The sequence below is a fragment of the Carlito syrichta genome, unplaced genomic scaffold (genome assembly GCF_000164805.1).
Source record: "Carlito syrichta isolate Samal-C Ts95f unplaced genomic scaffold, Tarsius_syrichta-2.0.1 Scaffold308804, whole genome shotgun sequence".
Lineage (NCBI taxonomy): Eukaryota > Metazoa > Chordata > Mammalia > Primates > Tarsiidae > Carlito > Carlito syrichta.
This window is the reverse complement of record NW_007252900.1, coordinates 346701-364771: the sequence shown is the minus strand read 5'-3', so window position 1 is coordinate 364771 and position 18071 is coordinate 346701. Positions and strand designations below refer to the sequence as shown.

At 37.5% G+C, this 18071-nt stretch overlaps 1 protein-coding gene across 2 annotated transcripts in view; it reads right to left on the bottom strand.

Annotated features, from left to right (window-relative positions):
• Window positions 1–18071, bottom strand: part of SKIV2L2 (Ski2 like RNA helicase 2) — a 101654-nt gene that overhangs the window by 82640 nt on the left and 943 nt on the right. Inside the window, exons 2-6 of one of the 2 annotated variants that reach the window (XM_021716388.1) lie at window positions 16523–16660; window positions 13984–14050; window positions 8153–8215; window positions 7137–7249; window positions 1439–1613 (exon numbers count right to left, since the gene is read on the bottom strand). In XM_021716388.1, the coding sequence (XP_021572063.1) occupies window positions 1439–1613; window positions 7137–7249; window positions 8153–8215; window positions 13984–14050; window positions 16523–16660 (556 nt within the window). The remainder of the gene's footprint in view (window positions 1–1438; window positions 1614–7136; window positions 7250–8152; window positions 8216–13983; window positions 14051–16522; window positions 16661–18071) is intronic. The other variant, XM_021716389.1, reaches the window with a different exon arrangement.

The following is an 18071-nucleotide window of genomic DNA, read 5'->3' as shown; positions in this document are numbered from 1 at the left end:
GAGCATGCCCCTGCACTCCAGCCTGGCCAAGAGTGAGACTCCAACTCAAAAAAAAAAAAAAAGTGAGAAATGCCTCCGGCTGGCTCTTCATACCAGAAACTATTTTCTGCTCACTATTGTATTATATCCTTATAAAATGCAAAGATATTGTTAAAGTACAAAAGTACTAGTTAAGATAGTTAATCACATCCAGAACTAAAGATACTATAAGTATAAGCAAAACTTAACTGTGATTATGGAAAGAAGTTAAACATAATACTACACTCTTTAAAAGTTAGTTACTGGCCAGGTGTGGTGGCTCATGCCTGTAATCCCAGTACTTATGGGAGCTAAACCCTGGATTGCTTGAACTCAAGAGTTCAAGACTAGCCTAGGCAACATAGCAAAACCTTGCCTCTCCAAAAAATTAGCCAGGCATGGTGACACGTGCCTGTAGTCTCAGCTACTCAGGATGCTGAGGTGGAAGAAATCAACACTCTGTTAAGGGAAAAAAAAAAAAAAAAAAATTACACGGTACAAAGAGCCACTACTAATATGAAACTATGGGCCGGGAGCAGTGGCTCACCCTGTAATCCCAGCACTTTGGGAGGCTGAGGTGAGAGAATTGCCTGAGTTCAAAACCAGCGGGCAACTTGGCGAGACCTCATCTCTACAAAAAAATAAAATAAAATAAGCTGAGTGTGGTGGTGCATGCCTGTAGTTCCAGCTACTTGGAAGGCGGAGGCAAAAGGATCGCCTGTGCCCAGCAGGTAGAGGTTGTGGTGGTCAAGTGAGCCACTGAACTCCAGCCTGGGCAACAAAGTGAGACTCTGACTCAAATAAAAAAAAAAAATTATAAAAAAAGGAAGAAGCTATGTGTTAAAATCCTTAAAAGTATGTATACTAATAAAACATTTCATGCCATGTAGTAATAAACCTTTAAAAATACTTGAAGAAAAAATATATCTATATATAACAAATAACAAATACTGATAATTTAGAAATAAATGTAACGTTACTAGAACATTTTAAGGTAAATTTTATCAATTTCACATAAGTATAATCAGAAAATAAAGAATTATATTTTATCTAAATAGAACAAGCAATAAAACATTACATGTGCTGACTCAGTATAAAAAAAGTCAGCTAGGATCGGTGGCTCAGCCTGTAATCTCAGCACTTTGGGAGGCCAAGGTGAGTGGCTTGCCTGAGTTCGTGGGTTCAAGACCAGCCCAGACAACTTGGTGAGACCTCATCTCTACAACAGATAAAAAATCAGCCGGGCACAGCAGCACGCGCCTGTAGTTCCGACTACTTAGAAGGCTAAGGAGGACGGATCACTGGAGCCTAGCAGGTCAACGCTAGAGTGGCCATAAGAGTGCCACGGCACTGCAGCCTGGGCAACAGAGTGAGACGCCAATTCAAAAAGAAAAGTCAGATGATACACTGTATAAATTACCTCTGTTGTCATAACAAGACAAGATGCTGTAGGATTAATAGTAACATCTCCAGTCATTAGACCAACATCTTGAAATTCTTCATACATTTCACGGTATTTCTGGTTACTAAGAGCCTTAATTGGACTGGTAAATATTACACGCTGTTTTTCCCTTAAAGCCAATGCAATGGCATACCTAAAAATATAAAAACAAATAATTAACAATAAAACCTTTTCTTTAAACTATATGACTGTAAAAATTCTGTCAATACGTAAATTATGTCTTAATTTTCCCTACTAACCTTGAATGGACTTCATGGAACATTAACACCTTAGATGAATAATTATTATGATAAATCCGAAATGTAGTAGTCTAAAAAAGAGCATTTAAATTTTAACTTCCTGCTGGGTAACATCTCATAATCCCAGCACTTTTGGGAGGCCTAAGTAGAAAGACTGCTTAAGCTCAGGACTAGCCTAGGCAACATAGTGGGTCCTCATGTCTGCAAAAAAAATTTAAAAATTAGCTGGATGTGATGGTGCATGCCTGCAGTCCCAGTTACTGAGAAGGCTGATGCAGATCAGTTGAGCCAAGGAGTTGGAAGGGGTGTAGTGAGCTGAGAGACAGAGAGAGACAGAGACACAGAGAAAGAAATAGAAGATAGAAGACAATAAAAAATCTGCAGGACAGCCTCAAGTATCTCAATGGAAATTCCAAAATTTTAGCTTCCTGAGTAGATGGGACTATAGCTCATGCCACTACACCTGGCTAACTTTTTTATTTGATGTAGAGATGAGGTCTCATTACCTAGTCCAGACTGGTCTCAAGTGATCCTCCCAACTCCACCTCCCCAAGTGCTGGGATTACAGGAGGGAGCCACCATGCCCAATCTGGATAGTACTCTCAACTGTAACAATTAGGCTGCCACATACAAAAATGTAAATTTAGACCCTTTCCTTCCATCATACATAAAAATTAACTCAAAGGGGATCAAAGATTTAAATGGAAGAACTAATACTATAAAACCTCAAGGGGGAAATAAGAAACCTTTTGCGATTATGGGATAGATAGGTTCACAATTAGATTACAATTTAGATGATCAATCTAAAAAATATATTTAAGATCTTAAAAAGATCAAAATTAAAATCTAAAAAGATACCATCAGGAAAGTTAAAAGACAAGTCACAGAATGGGAAAGGATATCTGTAAATCATATCTGTGATTTAAAAAAACCTTGCATACTAAAAAGAATTCTTATAAATAAGACCAACAAACCAATTTAAAGTATCAGCAAAAGACTGCATTCACCAAAGATTTAATTCACCAAATGGATGATTAAACACATAAAATGATACTTAGCATCATTAGTCATCAGAGAAACACAAATTAAAACCACTTTGTGACTTCACTGCATACCCACTAAACAGGTATAATCAATAAAGACAGTATCAAGAGTTGCCAAAAATGCAGAAAAATTGGTACTCTCATACATTACTGGTAAGAATATAAAATGGTACAGACACGTTGAAAACGAGGTTAGCAGTGTCCTAAAGAGTTAAACACGTATTTCCCACAAAATTCAGCAATTATATTCCTAGGTATCTACCCAAAGGAACTGAAAACACAGGTCCACTTAAAGACTTCCACATGAATGTTTACTTCAGTATTTAATAGCCAAAAATATAATCAGCGTCAGCCTAGGGCTGGAGACAGGACTGGGTTTGAAGGCAAACAAACACAAGAGAATTGGATAGATAAGTCTTCTAAAACTAATGAAGGTTGCACAACGTACCAATTTACTAAAACTCGCTCAACTATATATTTACAATGGTTAAAATTAATGGTAAGTAAATTATATAATAAAGCTATTCACATGGAATACAAAAATCAGTAGTGCCAGAAAAACTATTTAGTTACATAAACAATCTGATACTAACATGTTACTCCTTGTACCAGATTTAGAAATAAAATATTACTGTTACAGTTACCAGCTAAAGTAGGAGTTCACCTGAAGTTCTAATTCCTAGGTGAAATCTTTATCTGAGATCCACAAACCACTTCTTGAAGATATACATGTGGTGTATTTTTTAATGAGGTAAAATTCACACAACATAAACTTAACCATTTTAAAGTATACTTCAGTGCCATTTGGTATATCCATAACATTGTGCAACCACTACTTCTATCTAATGCTAACATTTTCATCAGCACCCAAAAAACTTTGCAAACATTAAGCAATTATTCTTTACTCCCCTCCCCCAGCCAGTCTCTGGCACTCACCAATCTGCTTTCTGCCTCTACGGATTTACCTATTTTGGGTATTTAACATAAAGGAATAATACGATATGCAAACTTTTGTGTCCAGCTTCTTTTGTTATGCTTGTTTTTGAGGTTTATTCACACTGCAGCATGTATCTGTACTACATTCTTTTCTATGGCTGAGTAATATTCCATTATACAGATATAACACACCTTATTTATCCATCATTCACTGCAGGACATCTGTATTGTTTGTACCTTTTGGCTAGAATGAAGAGTACTGCTATTGAGACCTGTGTGCAAGTTATTTGTTTGAGTACCTGTTTTCAATTCTTTGGAGTACATATCTAGGAGAATTGCTGGGTCATATAATTATAAATTTAACTTTATTTTTTGGTGAGAAAGTAGGATTAAGAAGACAGAAAAGCTTCCATAGTGAGAGGGGACCTAAAAGAGGTTACCCTATGTTTAACTTTTTAAAGAAACAGCAGATTTTTTCCATAGGACTCTTTATCAGATTTTCAAGTGTCTACAACCCTGGTGAATTTCTTAAAATTCTCTTCATGGTTTCCTAGCCTGGGCTTGAGAATAGGTTTCAGTATATACAAGAAAACTTACTCTACTAAAAACTTCTCTCTTCTTGCAGAAAAAATGAAAGCGAGATTACATTAATGGTCAGAATTCAAATAACTGTACATATATTGGCTTTAAATAGATAATGTGCCAAACATACTGCAATTAAACTTGTAGAGTTGGGAATTATTAAATCAGTGAGTTGTGAAACAACTTTAAATGACGTAATGTAAGTAGAATTAGTCCTTGAAGGAGAAGAATCACGAAAGCACTGCAAAAGCAAACTAAGAGCACAAGAAAAAAAATGAAAAAGCTACACCAAGGTACATCATAAACCAACTACTTAAAAACAATAATAAAGACAAAATCTTAAAAGCAACCAGAGGAAAAAAATACATTATGAATAGAAGAACAAAGGTAAAGTTCACCATAGATTTCTTGTCATAACGCAACTCAAAAGGCAGTCTGAAAAAAATTAGAATGCTATACTGAGTGAAATTATCCTTCAAAAATAAAAAAGTAAAAAATTTTTTTAGACATACAAAAGTTGAAAGAATTTCTCAAGCTGGGCACGGTGGCTCACACCTATAATCCCAGCACTTTGGAAGGCTGAGGTGAGAAGACTGCTTGAGCCCAAGAGTTCGAGATCAGCCTGGGCAACTTGGCGAGACCTCATCTCTACAACAAATCAAAAAACTTAGCTGGGCATGGTGGCGCGTGCCTGTAGTTCCAGCTACTTGGAAGGCTGAGGCAGAAGGATCGCCTGAGCCCAGTAGGTTGAGGCTGCAGTGGCCAGGAGCCAGGAGCGTGCCACTGCACTCCAGCCTGGGAAACACAGTGAGACTCCAACTAAAAAAAAAAAAAAAAATTGCTCATCATGAGATATACTACAACAAATGTTCAAGTAATTTTCTTTAAGCACAAGAAAAATGATGAGATGACACACAGAAAACTGGATCAAATATAATCTATCAAGACATATCAAATTATTTTTAAAACATATCAAAAATTTTCACAAACATAAAATTTGTGAGATGCTACTACAGCAACATCAGATGGAAGTTTGTATCACTAATGCCTATGACGTTTGAAAAAGAAAAGTCTCAAACCAACTATCTCCCCATTCCTCCTTAAGAACCTAGAAAAAGAAATGTAAATAAGGTTCAAGTAAGCAGAGGAAAGGAAATAAAAGTAAAAAAATCATGACCAGAAAACATAAGACAGAAAAACCAATGAAATTAAAAGCTGTTTTTTGTGTGTGTGTGAAGATAAATATTACCGACAGACCTCTAGCCAGATTAATCAGGAAAAAAATAGAGAAGTAAACATTACCTTGGGACCCAAACCAGAAAGATACATAATAAAACTAAAAGCCAACATCCTTATGAACATAGACGTGAAATTCTTAACAAATTAAATCCAACACCACATAATAGGGCTATACAACATGACAAAGTGAAGTTTAACTCAGGATGGCTTATCATTTAAAAACCAATCAATTAACTCATCACAACAGGGAAATTAAAAAAAAAAAAGCAATCTCAATAGATGCAAAAAAAATTGACATCCAATATCTAAATATCTTACATGAATATACATATACACATATACAAAATTTCTGCAAGCTAGGAGGGAACTTCCTCAAACTGATTAAAAAAAGCATCTGTGAAAAAAATCCACAGATAATATGCTCAAGGATGAAAACCTGAATGTTTTCCCCCTAATATCAGAAACAAGACAAGAATACTCTCTTTCATCACCTCTATCAAACACTGTACTGGAGATCCTAGTCAGTTCAGCAAGACAAGAAAAAGAAATGTAATTATTCAAAATAAAAAAGGACAAGTAAAATTGTCTTTACTGCAGAAATCAAACAAAAAACCAAAACTTTTAAAGAGATAAAAACAAAATGAAGTCCAACATTTAAATACTTCATTTAAAAAGGAGGCTACTTCTGGCAAAGCAAAAGAAACCATCAAGAGAGCAAGGAGACAGTCCACAGAATGGGAAAAAACATTTACCAAACGTATCTGACAAAAGGCCTGACACCTAGGATCTACAAGGAACTCAAATGTGCTGAAAAGAAAAAAAACAAACAGCCCTATTAAAAAGTGGGCAAAAGGCATGAATAGACACTTCTCAAAAGAAGATATATGGGCAGCCAACAGACACATGAAAAAGTGCTCAGCCTCACTCATCATCAGAGAAATGCAAATCAAAATCACCTCACCCCAGTAAGAATGGTCATCATTAACAAAACGATAGATGCTGGTGAGGATGCAGAGAAAAAGGAATGCTTCTACATTGCTGGTAGGAATGCAAACTAGTGCAACCTCTTTGGAAGACAGTGTGGCAATTTCTGAAAGAACTAGAAATTGACCTTCCATATGACCCAGCAATCCCCCTACTGGGAATATACTCAGAGGAATGCAAATCACTCTACAAAAAAGATACCTGCACACGCACGTTTGCTGCCCTATTCACAATAGCAAAAACATGGAACCAACCATGCTGCCCATCGAAGCTGGACTGGATTAAAAAATGTGGCACATATACACAATGGAATATTATGTAGCCTTAAAGAAGGACAAACATATGGACTTCGCAGCAACTTGGATGAATTTAGAGTCTATCATACTCAGTGATCTATTACAGAAACAAAGAACAGAGTATTTTATGTTCTCACTTATAAGTGGACCATGAACAATTATCAAAATACTGTAAGAAAGGGACTGGCAGTTGAGGGAAACTACCAGGGGAAGGAGGGGCAAATCTCATCAACAAGGGTACCTGCATAATGAACATTTGTATAGCTAACCCTGAACCGTACCCCACATCTTTAAAATTAAAAAAATTAAATAAATAAATAAAAAGGAAGCTACTTACTCAGCACATACAGTTTTTCCTGCTGATGTATGTGCAGATACTAAAACAGACTGGTTATTATCAACACACTGAATGGCTTCTCTTTGAAAGGCATCAAGAATGAATGGGTATTCCTATAAAAACAAAGTTATTAATATCTACATAAGAATAGCTAGTCATATCAGAACACACGTAAAAAAAAGACATGCAACCTCCCAAAGGCATTCTGGGAATATGTACACACACACACACACACACACACACACACACACACACACACACACACAGAGTGAAGTAAATGTACAACATCTCGTTTTAGGGACTGGGCACAGTGGCTCATCCCTATAATCTTAGAACTTTGGGAGGCCACAGCAGGAGGATTACTTGAGCCCAGGAGTTCAAGATCAGTCTGGACAACATGGCGAGACCTCTTCTCTACAAAACATTAAAAAACTAGCCTGACATGGTGATGTATGCCTGTAGTACCAACTACTTGGGTGTGAGGCAGAAGGATCATCTGAGCCTAGAAGGCCCCAGTGAGCTATGATAGTGTCCCCTCACTCCTTTCTGGAAAAGCAAGAGAGACCCTGAGTTAAAAAATAACAACAACAACAACAAAAAAAAAACAAAATAAAAAACTAATTTAAGGCCAGGCAGTGGTTAATACCTGTAATCCCAGCACTTTGGGAGGCTGAGGCGGTAAGACAGTTTGAGGCCAGGAGTTCAAGACCAGCCTAGGCAACATAGCAAGACTTTGTCTCTACAACAATAACAAAAAAAAAAGACGGGTGTGGTGGCACACCCCTATAAGTCCCAGCTACTTGGGAGGCTGAGGTGGAAGGATCCCTGGAGCCCAGGAAGTCGAGGCTGCGGTGAGCTGTGATTGCGCCATTGTACTGAAGCTGGGGTGATCGAGTGAAATTCCAACTCCCAAAAACAAAAACAAAAAAACCCTCATTTAAAATGGTTTATTTCTAAGATATTTAAGAAAAAGAATCTCACAAGACTGTACAGACTGTATCACCCAAAATACAGACCTTTGCAGCTTTTCCAACTCGAGGTTTAAGTGGTAAATACTCTTCATCTGCAGGAAGCGCAACCTGATGTCAAAAGCAAAATGAAAAAAATTCACCAACTTACTCTTTGAGAATGGATGCATCTAGTACTCCATAAACAATGATAGTTAGAAAATAAAAGTAATGATCCAGAGTGTTTCTCATAGTTGCTACAAATAATTGCCTTTAGGAAGGCAAAAGCTAGTTTTAACATTCAAAAAATACCTCTACTAGTATTTGTCTAATAGTAATAAGTGAAAATTTGCTATCTCCCTGAAGAAACTAAGAAACTTATTAAGATCTAGGACTACCCCAGCTATCTTTACACTTCCCATACATAATGTAATACCTAACATTAAATGCTCAAAAAATCTGAACAAACATAAAACAAGATGCCATCACATGAAAGAAACCTATACGAAATAAAATGATAATCTCTATTTCCTAGAACAGGAAATTAGCTTTCCTCCAGAAAGATTAAAATTTAAAGTTTACAATATAGCTAAATTCCCAAGGCTTAAAAATTTATACTTGAAATGTTTACATGTTTCTAAGTATACAATAAGAATCTAACCAATTATTGTCTAAATAGTACACAGGATCAAAGTAAAGAACACACAGAAATTAGGAATAATTCCTAAGAGCAAAACTTCAATAAATAAATATTAGCTGCCTTAGAAATACTGACAGATTGTCAGTAACTTGCCAATAAATTACAATCAAGATAATTTGGGTAGCTTCCGAAAGGAGTAAGTAGAATCTGACTATAAGAAAAGTAAAATTCAATAAATTATGAAACCTAATAAACAATACCCAGTATGAAAAATGTGTTAAAAGAAATGTGATGTTCTAAATGGAATCTATAGAGGGGAACCAAGAGTTGGAATTTGATAGTTTATCCAGCTCAGTTTAGAAAAGTTGTTTTTATTAGCGAAGTTCTGAGACATAGGAATAGTCTTCATTAGTCTTTCCTTAAGACAACATATTCCCCCTTGTTATGATTCCAAGAAACTTCTAATTTTCTAATTCTGATTCCCAGGTACTTGACATAAAGTGAGAAAACTACTTATCCATAAAATTAAGAAAATGAGATTCCTTTTTTTTTTTTGAGTTGGAGTCTCACTCTGTCACCCAGACTGGAGTGCAGTGGCCACTCCCAGCCACCACAGCCTCAATCTGCTGGGCTCCGGCGATCCTCCCGCCTCAGCCTTTCAAGTAGCTGGAAGTACAGGCGTGCGCTACCACGGCTTGGTTAGTTTTTGGTTTTATTGTAGAGATGAGGTCTCACCAAGTTGCCCAGGCGGGTCTCGAACCCCCAGGCTCAGGCAATCCACTCACCTCAGTCTCCCAAAGTGCTGGGATTACAGGCTGAGCCACCAAGCCTGACTAAGATTCCTTAATATACCTCTATCTCTTATAAGTGTGATGAAAATGAGTCTATCCTAGAGATCCCAACCCTTGATACTGTAACAAAATCAAATTTCTACATCTGAAAAGGTAAAGATTAGCCCTTAAATTATGGTGTGATCCCTACCAAGGTACGATCAACCTGTGGTACCATATCTGGTTAGTTAGTTGACTTCCAATACATTTCTCTTGATGCTTTCTATGACATGAACAAAAAGACCATCAGCACTAAACAATTAAGATTTTAACATTTCTGCGATTTAACAGCAACAACAGAATTATATTTATACAATTACAGATATCAAAGACATGTTTTATTCTTGGAATAGTCTGAATAACACTAACATATAACAGATAATGTAGGATAGAAGTTGTCCAAGAAACTAAGAAGTCAGAAAATAGAAAACCAGAAGGATGGTGTCAAGAGTCAAATTCTTTGCAATTAGTCACTGGTGATTTTTGACACAGCAGTTTCTGAGAAATGGATAGAAATCTAATTGGATTAAAAAAATGAATGGTGGCTCAGTCTGTAATCCCATGCCTTTGGGAGGCTGAGGTGAGTGGATTGCCTGAGCCCGCGGGTTCAAGACCCACCTGGGCAGCGAGACCTCATCTCTACAATAAATCAAAAAATCAGCTGGGCGTGGTAGTGCACGCCTGTAATTCCGGCTACTTGGAAGGCTGAGGTGGAAGGATCGCCGGAGCCCAGCAGGTCGAGGCTGCGGTGGCTGGGAGCGGCCACTGTACTCTAGTCTGGGTGACAGAGTGAGACTTCAACTCAAAAAAAAAAAAAAAAGAATGGAACCAGGTATGGTCACTAATGCCTGTAATACTAGTGCTTTGGAGGGAAAGGTGGAAGGCTAGAAGTTCAAGATCAGCCTGGACATCGAGACCATGTCTCTACAAAAAAAAAAAAAAAAAAAAAGGAAGGTTATAAAGTCTAACAGGGGTTCTTCAAGCAGACCATTCAATAGCAACCCTAAGAAGGAAGGAAACATTCTCTTGTTTATCTTTTTATCCTCAGTCCATAATAAAATGTACCAAGCACTCAAAAGATGTGTTGAATAAATGACAACAGGGAAGAAAAGAAATAACAGTGGCTGAAAAGCAACCTAGAAAAGGAGAAACTTCAAATGTTCATATGTTGATAGGAAATGGCAAATAAAAAAAAAAAAAAAAAAGAAGGCTTCTAGAAATAATCAAGGGAAAATTAAATGGACAAAGTCTTTGTGGAGGCAGAATAAGATACAATCAAGAACACTGGCAGAACAACCATCCTTAACCTGGAAGGGGAGTGTGACATCCAGATAGGTTTGGTAGTAAAGGTTGTAATCAGAGAACACTCCAATTTGATATCCTCAAGTCTCTGAAGTAAAAGGTAAAGTTACCCTGCTAAGAAAATGAGAGAAGGTGACAGAATGGTGGGGTAGAAGATAATCATGGAGAACAGAAAGAGCTTTTAATCTGTTTTTTTTCCATCTTTTATAAGCCCAGAGGATTGAATAGGGTCAAACATAAATCTTGAGTAATCAAATTGACATCACATCTGCCAGACTAAGTGCTACTTCTAAAGAAACATAACTTCTAAAAAAAAAAAATGTTTCAGTAGAAAAACAAAATCTATATAAAAAACAATTTGGTATTCATTTGGAATTACTCTCCTTATTCTATAGTTATTTATTTATTTATTTATTTATTCTTTGAGTTGGAGTCTCACTCCATCGCCCAGACTGGAGTGCAGTGGCTGCTTCCGGCCACCGCAGCCTTCCAAGTAGCCGGAATTACAGGCATGCGCTACCACGCCTGGCTGATTTTTTTTTTATTTATTGTAGAGATGTAGTCTCGCCAAGTTGCCCAGGCAGGTCTCGAACTCCCGGGCTCAGGCAATCCACTCACCTCAGCCTCCCAAAGGCGCAGGATTACAGGCTGAGCCACTGAGCCCGGCTTATTCTATAGTTTTAATAAGACTCTCTGATTATCTATAATCACTTGCTATGGCCAGGCATGGTGGCTCACACCTGTAATTCCAGCACTTAGGGAGGCCAAGGCAATAGGTCTGCCTAAGCCCAGGAGTTCTTCCAGCCTGAGCAAATGCCAAGACTTCGTCTCTTCAATAAATAAAAAAATTAGCCAGGACCACGGTGGTGTGTGCCAGCTGCCTGGAAGGCGGAGGTAAAAAGATCACCTGAGCCCAGCAAGTAGATACTATGGTTGGCGTGAGCATGCCACTGTACTCTAGCCTGGGTGATAGAGTAAGACTCAGACTCAAAAACAACAACAACAACAAACCTTGTTGCAAGGTTTGCCTTATAAAGATATAAAGTTTAAGAGAAGAAAATACAGGTCAGGCTCGGTGGCTCAGCCTATAATCCCAGCCTGTAATCCCAGGCCGAGGTGAGTGGATTGCCTAAGCTTGCAGATTCGAGACCAGACGGGGCAACTTGGCGAGACCTCGTCTCTACCAAAAATTTTTAAAAACTTAGCCAGCTGTGGTAGCATTTGCCTGTAGTCCCGGCTACTTAGAAGGCTGAGGCAAAAGGATTGCCGGCACCCAGCAGGTCAGTGCTGGGGTGGCCATGAGTGTGCCACTGCACTCCAGCCTGGGTGACGTAGTAAGACTCCAATTCAATAAAAAAAAAGTTACAGTTCCATTACATCTCTTGTATGTATAAATTTTCACTTCTAAATTGATAACAAGCTAAGCTATGTCAGTTGATCACCATCTTGTGGCAGAACAAAGAAACTGCAACTTATCAGTCACTGGAGCAAAATATGAAAAAATGTGTAAGGTAGGGAGGGGAGTATAACGAGGGGAGTGGTGGAAAAAAGCATGTAACCTACAAAAATAGCAAGGTTACTTAACTTTGGGAGTATGAGAATGAACATGTACACAACACCTACTCTGTGCTGGGCATTTTACCCAATTTTCTTATATAATCTTCACAACCATCCCGTAAGGTAGATCTCCTTATTCCAAATTTAAATATCTAAAAAAAACTGTTGTTTGAAAAAAGAGGTTACGAAGTTTACTCAAGATTGTAGTTAGGAAAAACGCAGGGCTAGGATTTAAAGCCAGGTTTTATTACAATGCCTCAACTCTTCCACTGGACTATGTGCATAAGGGGAAGACCCAAAAAAGCCTGGAATTTTTTAATTAAAAAATTGTGGGGCCCGGCGCTGTGGCTCATGTCTATAATCCCAGCACTTTGGGAGGCCAAGGTGAGAGGACTGTCCGCGCCATGGGTTTGAGACCAGCCTAGGCAACTTGGCAAGACCTCATTTCTACAATAAATCAAGAAAAATTAGACGCACGTGGTGGCACATGCCTGTAGTTCCAGCTACTTGGAAAGTTGATGCGGGAGGATCACCTGAGCCCAGCAGGTCGAGGCTGTGGTGGCTGTGAGTGTGTCACTGCCCCCCAGCCTGGGCAACAGAGTGAGACTCCCACTTAAAAAAAAAAAAATTTGCCGGGTTTGGTGGCTCAGCCTGTAATCCCAGCACTTCGGGAGGCCAAGGCGAGTGGATTGCCTGAGCTCTCCAGTTTAAGACCAGCCCAGGCATCTTGGCAAGACCTCATTTCTCCAATAAATCAAAAATTAGCCAAGCGTGGTAGCGCACACATATAGTTCCAGGTACTTGGAAGGCTGAGATGAAAGGATTGCCAGAACCTAGCAAGTTGAGGCTGTGGTGGCTGGGAGCGTGCCACTGCACTCCAGTCTGGGCAATAGTGAGACTTCAACTCAAAAAAAAAAAAAAGTGTATTTCTTCTTACATTTTTAAACTTTAGTCACCTTCAAAGTACTGTTTAATGCAATACACTTATTGAGACACTTTTCCACTGCTCAAAATAGTTCTGATCTCATCAATTTTGATGCGTTTTAGTGCTTCTGCAGTGTTTCGTTTCACCTCTTCCACATTGGCAAAATGTTTACCTTTGAGGACTTTTTTTCTATTAGGGAAACAAAAAAAGTCATATGGGGCAAGATCAGATGAACAGGAAGAGTAAGGCATGGAAATTATTCCAATTTTGGTCAAAAACTGCTGAACACTCAGCGTGGTTTGGGCAGGTGCACTCAAAAATCACCCATCATGAAATGGTCAAACATGCTGAGAGACTCTCCAAAAGAATATTCACTTAAGTCAAACACAGCCTTTCACAGCAACTCTAGCTGGTACACTGATGCTGATGGAGTCTTAGAATATTTACCTAGCAGCAAAAGCATGTACTATAAGAGGCTCACTCAACAAAAGACAATTCCAGAGTTTTCTGGGCCCCCTTCGAACTCCACAGAAGCTATTTATTGTTCCCAAGGCCCTTGAGGCAATTGAGCTTGCTGATCACACTAGATAGTCCAAAGAAAAATCCTATTTATAACACTAACTCACTGTATGCTTTCTGTGCTTACCTCATGTGTACACCCTTCAACAGTCTCAACTGACTGTACCTTGACTCTAGGCATCAGGTCTGTCAAACTTAAAAAAAAAAGTTGTTAAAGTTACACAAAAATAATTATTTCTCTGTAATTTGATAATAAGTCTCCCAGCTGCATTGCTAAGGAGAATAATACTGCCCAATATCAGTATTCTAAACAGGAAAAACTATGGATCTTAAGAACATTCGGAAATTTTCTCACATTACTCAAATACAAGAAATGGTCATGTTAACATCTTTTTTTTTTTTAACAAGGAAATATCAGCAAGTAACATCTTTTATAACTAATACGGAATAGACTGCCAAGTGGATTATTCAAATAATTATGTCAGCTTAGCTCCAATAACTGTTTTAAATAAAAAGTACCTCTACGAAGCACTGTAACTACTTCAAAACACGATGCTGGTAGAAAGTATAAAATAAACTAGCCCAATTCATATGTTTCTATCATTTACAGATGTGTTCCTTATTCTCATCAATATCCTAAATTATGCTCATCTAGGTTTTCAGTTGAGACTCTGAAAGGGTATAATTGTGGTTAAACTGAAGAAAATAGATGTATTTCTGTGTTAGAGACTTTATTCTCATATTTACTGTAACTCTGATATTTACTTTATATCAGTAATAATACTTTGGATTAAACTCAAAAGTTATGACAATGAGCAACAATGATTTTAAACTACCAATTTTATTGTGCAACTTATTACAGTAGTTAACGAATGGTGCATCTTAAATATTTCAGGGACACAACTAATACCGTTTATAGTGGAAAATTTCACTAACCATAACAGTAGTTAATTGGTTGAAAAAAAAAATCAGAGTAAACTCTTCACTACAGTGCCAAGCTAGAATATGGCACATAAAAAGAAAGAAGCAAAATTGTAAAGATCATCACTACCAAAGAAAACAGGTCAATCAAATATACTGGTATCAACTCCTAGAAAGTTCCAAAATCAGGTAAATACCAGGTATTTTAGTCACAGATATCCATGGCAAGAGTCTTGAGATTCATAGTCACTCTACTCTTATATGTGATAACAAAAATCTAATCCCTTCCCACTTATTCCTTCCATTACGTCAATTTTATTCTTTCCTTTCATTTTACTCTTCCAGCGATCCTCTTCTTGGGACATTAAAAAATACAGGAAAAGCCGGGCTCGGTGGTTCAGCCTGTAATCCCGTGCCTTTGGGAGGCTGAGGTGAGTGGATTGTCTGAGCCCGCGGGTTCGAGACCCGCCTGGGCAGGCGAGACATCATCTCTACAATAAATCAAAAATTAGCCGGGCGTGGTAGCGCACGTCTGTAATTCTGGCTACTAGGAAGGCTGAGGCAGAAGGATCGCTGGAGCCCAGCAGGTCGAGGCTGCGGTGGCCGGGAGCGGCCACTGTACTCCAGTTTGGGTGACAGAATGAGACTCCAACTCAAAAAATAAAAAAAAAAAAAATAAAAAAAATAAAAAATACAGGAAACATGTCTTTTCTTCTTTTAAAAAAAAAATCAAATTTTAAGATTCCTACTCAATATTGGATTTTAAAGTATTAAAAGATGAATACTTTCCAATTCCCCAAACTTTAGATAAATATTCTATATTTGCATCTTTGTATGAATATATAAAGAATATTTTTGGCTGGGCTTGGTGGCTGAACCTGTTATCCCAGACTTTGGGAGAATGAGGCGAGTGGATTGCCTCAGTCCACGGGTTCAAGACCAGCCCACGCAACTTGGCAAGACCTCATCTCTACAATAAAGCAAAAATTAGCCAGGCATGGTAGCGCACATCTGTTGTTCCAGCTACTTGGAAAGCTGAGGCAGAAAGATCACTGAAGCCCAGCAGGTCCTGAGTGTGCCACCATACTCCAGCCTGGGAGATGGAGTAAGACTCCAACTCAAAAAAAAAAAAATCAAGAAAAAAACCGAAGAATATTTTAAAGGATAATTTATAGGAAATAAAATGGTTAAAAGTTAACGGTAACAGTATTACATCCAAGTTGAAACAAAACCCATATCTAACCAAAATTTTCCAAAATCTTTGGTTTTGTAGACATTTGACTGAATGTGTAAGTTGAGCATCTAGCTTTATGGATGACATTAATCAAATGTTTTCTTGTTCTTTGTTTCAGAGAGACAGCAGGAGAGATTTGCTGATTCCCAAAGGAAATTGGGAGGCTCTATCATTTTATGTATGGAACATATTATAGCATTGGAATAAGCTGTTCCCTGAAAGTTTAAAAGACTTTATCAGTACAATGATTCCCCCTCCCAAAATACAAAAATATAAAATTAAAAGTTGATCAGTGTCTGCTGCACAAACATAGAACTAGTATCTACTTGCATTTGCTTAGTTCTCCAGAATGTAGGGGAAAATAAAATTTAATGACCTTGGGGGAGAAAAAAAACTTCATTTCTCTAACTCAGCAAATACATTTATAAAATATCAACATATAAATAACTTAAAATTTCATGCAACCACTTAAATTAAAACTTACTAACATTTATGACTATGGAAATATTACCTTAAGTCTTCAGTTATTGACTCTTCTATCCTAGGCTTCTTTCCAAAAATGGGCTCATCTGTGCCTTCAAAGTCTACATCTCTCTTATTTTTTCCACTATTAGTTGATTCTGATTGTAATTTGCCATCAAAACGTTTCCTGAAAAGTAAGTAGTTCAGAATGAATTCTGCAGTATTAGTTTACTTTAAGGGTGACACCAGAAAATACCACTCAATACCATTAACAGAAAGTCATGTTTTAAATAGATGAATGTTACAAATCAATAACAGCTAACCATATCTAGTAAATCTAAACACTGCTCCTTTTGCATTTCACATTCTTTGCAGGTTGGCTTTAAAAATACTTTAAAATTCACATTAATAACTACTAACATAAATTTCTTTGAAACTGTAAATTAAAATAGCACCAGATGTTTACAAGAACACCTTCAACAAACTCTTACAGCTTTCTCTAATGGTAAGAAATCGTTAATTGGAAGAAAATATTTTTTGTGGTTGGATTTGCTAGTCAAAAGTAGTGACAATAAAACTGGGCGTAATGGTTCATGGATGTGGTTACATGCACCCGTAGTCTCAGCTACTTGAGAGGCTAAGGCAGGAGGCTCACCTGAGCCCGGGAGGTGAGGCTGCAGTGAGTCACTGCATTCTAGCCTCTAGCCTGGACAACAGTGTAAGATTCTGACTCAAAAAAAATTTTTAAAAGTAGTAGTGACAACAAATGGTGCTTGGTACCATAGGGAAATTCAATCTGACCTCTACTCTTATCATATACAAAAGTCAATTCCATGTGAATTTTAGATCTAATTGTGAAGAGGCAAAAACAATAAAACCACCAGAAGATAAAATGAGAACATTATCTTCATGACTTCTTAAACAGGACATAAAATTACTAATCAAAAAGTAAAAATTTGATAAACGGAATTGTAATTAAAATTAAGAATCCGTTAATCAAAAGGTACCATTGAGAGTAAAGAGACAACAGATCCAACATCTGAAAAACATTAAAAAGGCATATATCTAAAATATTAGAGGGTGAGTACTATAAATCAACTTTAAAAAGGCAATCTAGTAAAAAAATGAGCAAAGGACTTTACAGGCACTTAACAAAAGAGGATATCCATACGGGGAAGAAGCATATGAAAAGTTCAACATTACTTACCAGGGAAATGTAAATTAGACAATATTATATCAGTGACTCTTTTTGGTTTCAGAATTCTTTCCCAGTATTTAAAGCTATTAAGGATTCCAATGAATTCTGTTTATGTAGCTATGTCTATTGATATTTACCCTATTAGATACTAAAATTTTAAAAATTTAAATACGTATTAACGCATTTTAAAATGGTCACAATAAAACCATTTTAAGTTAAGTACGTTTTTGGTAATAAAAACAAAAAATTATTTTACCAAAAAACCCCCACAACCCTTTTTTTTTGGATTCTGGGTCTCACTCTGTCGCCCAGGCTAGAGTGCCTGACCTCCCGGGCTCAGGCAATCCTTCCGCTTCAGTCTCCCAAACTAGCTAGGACCACAGGTAGGTGCCACCAGGTC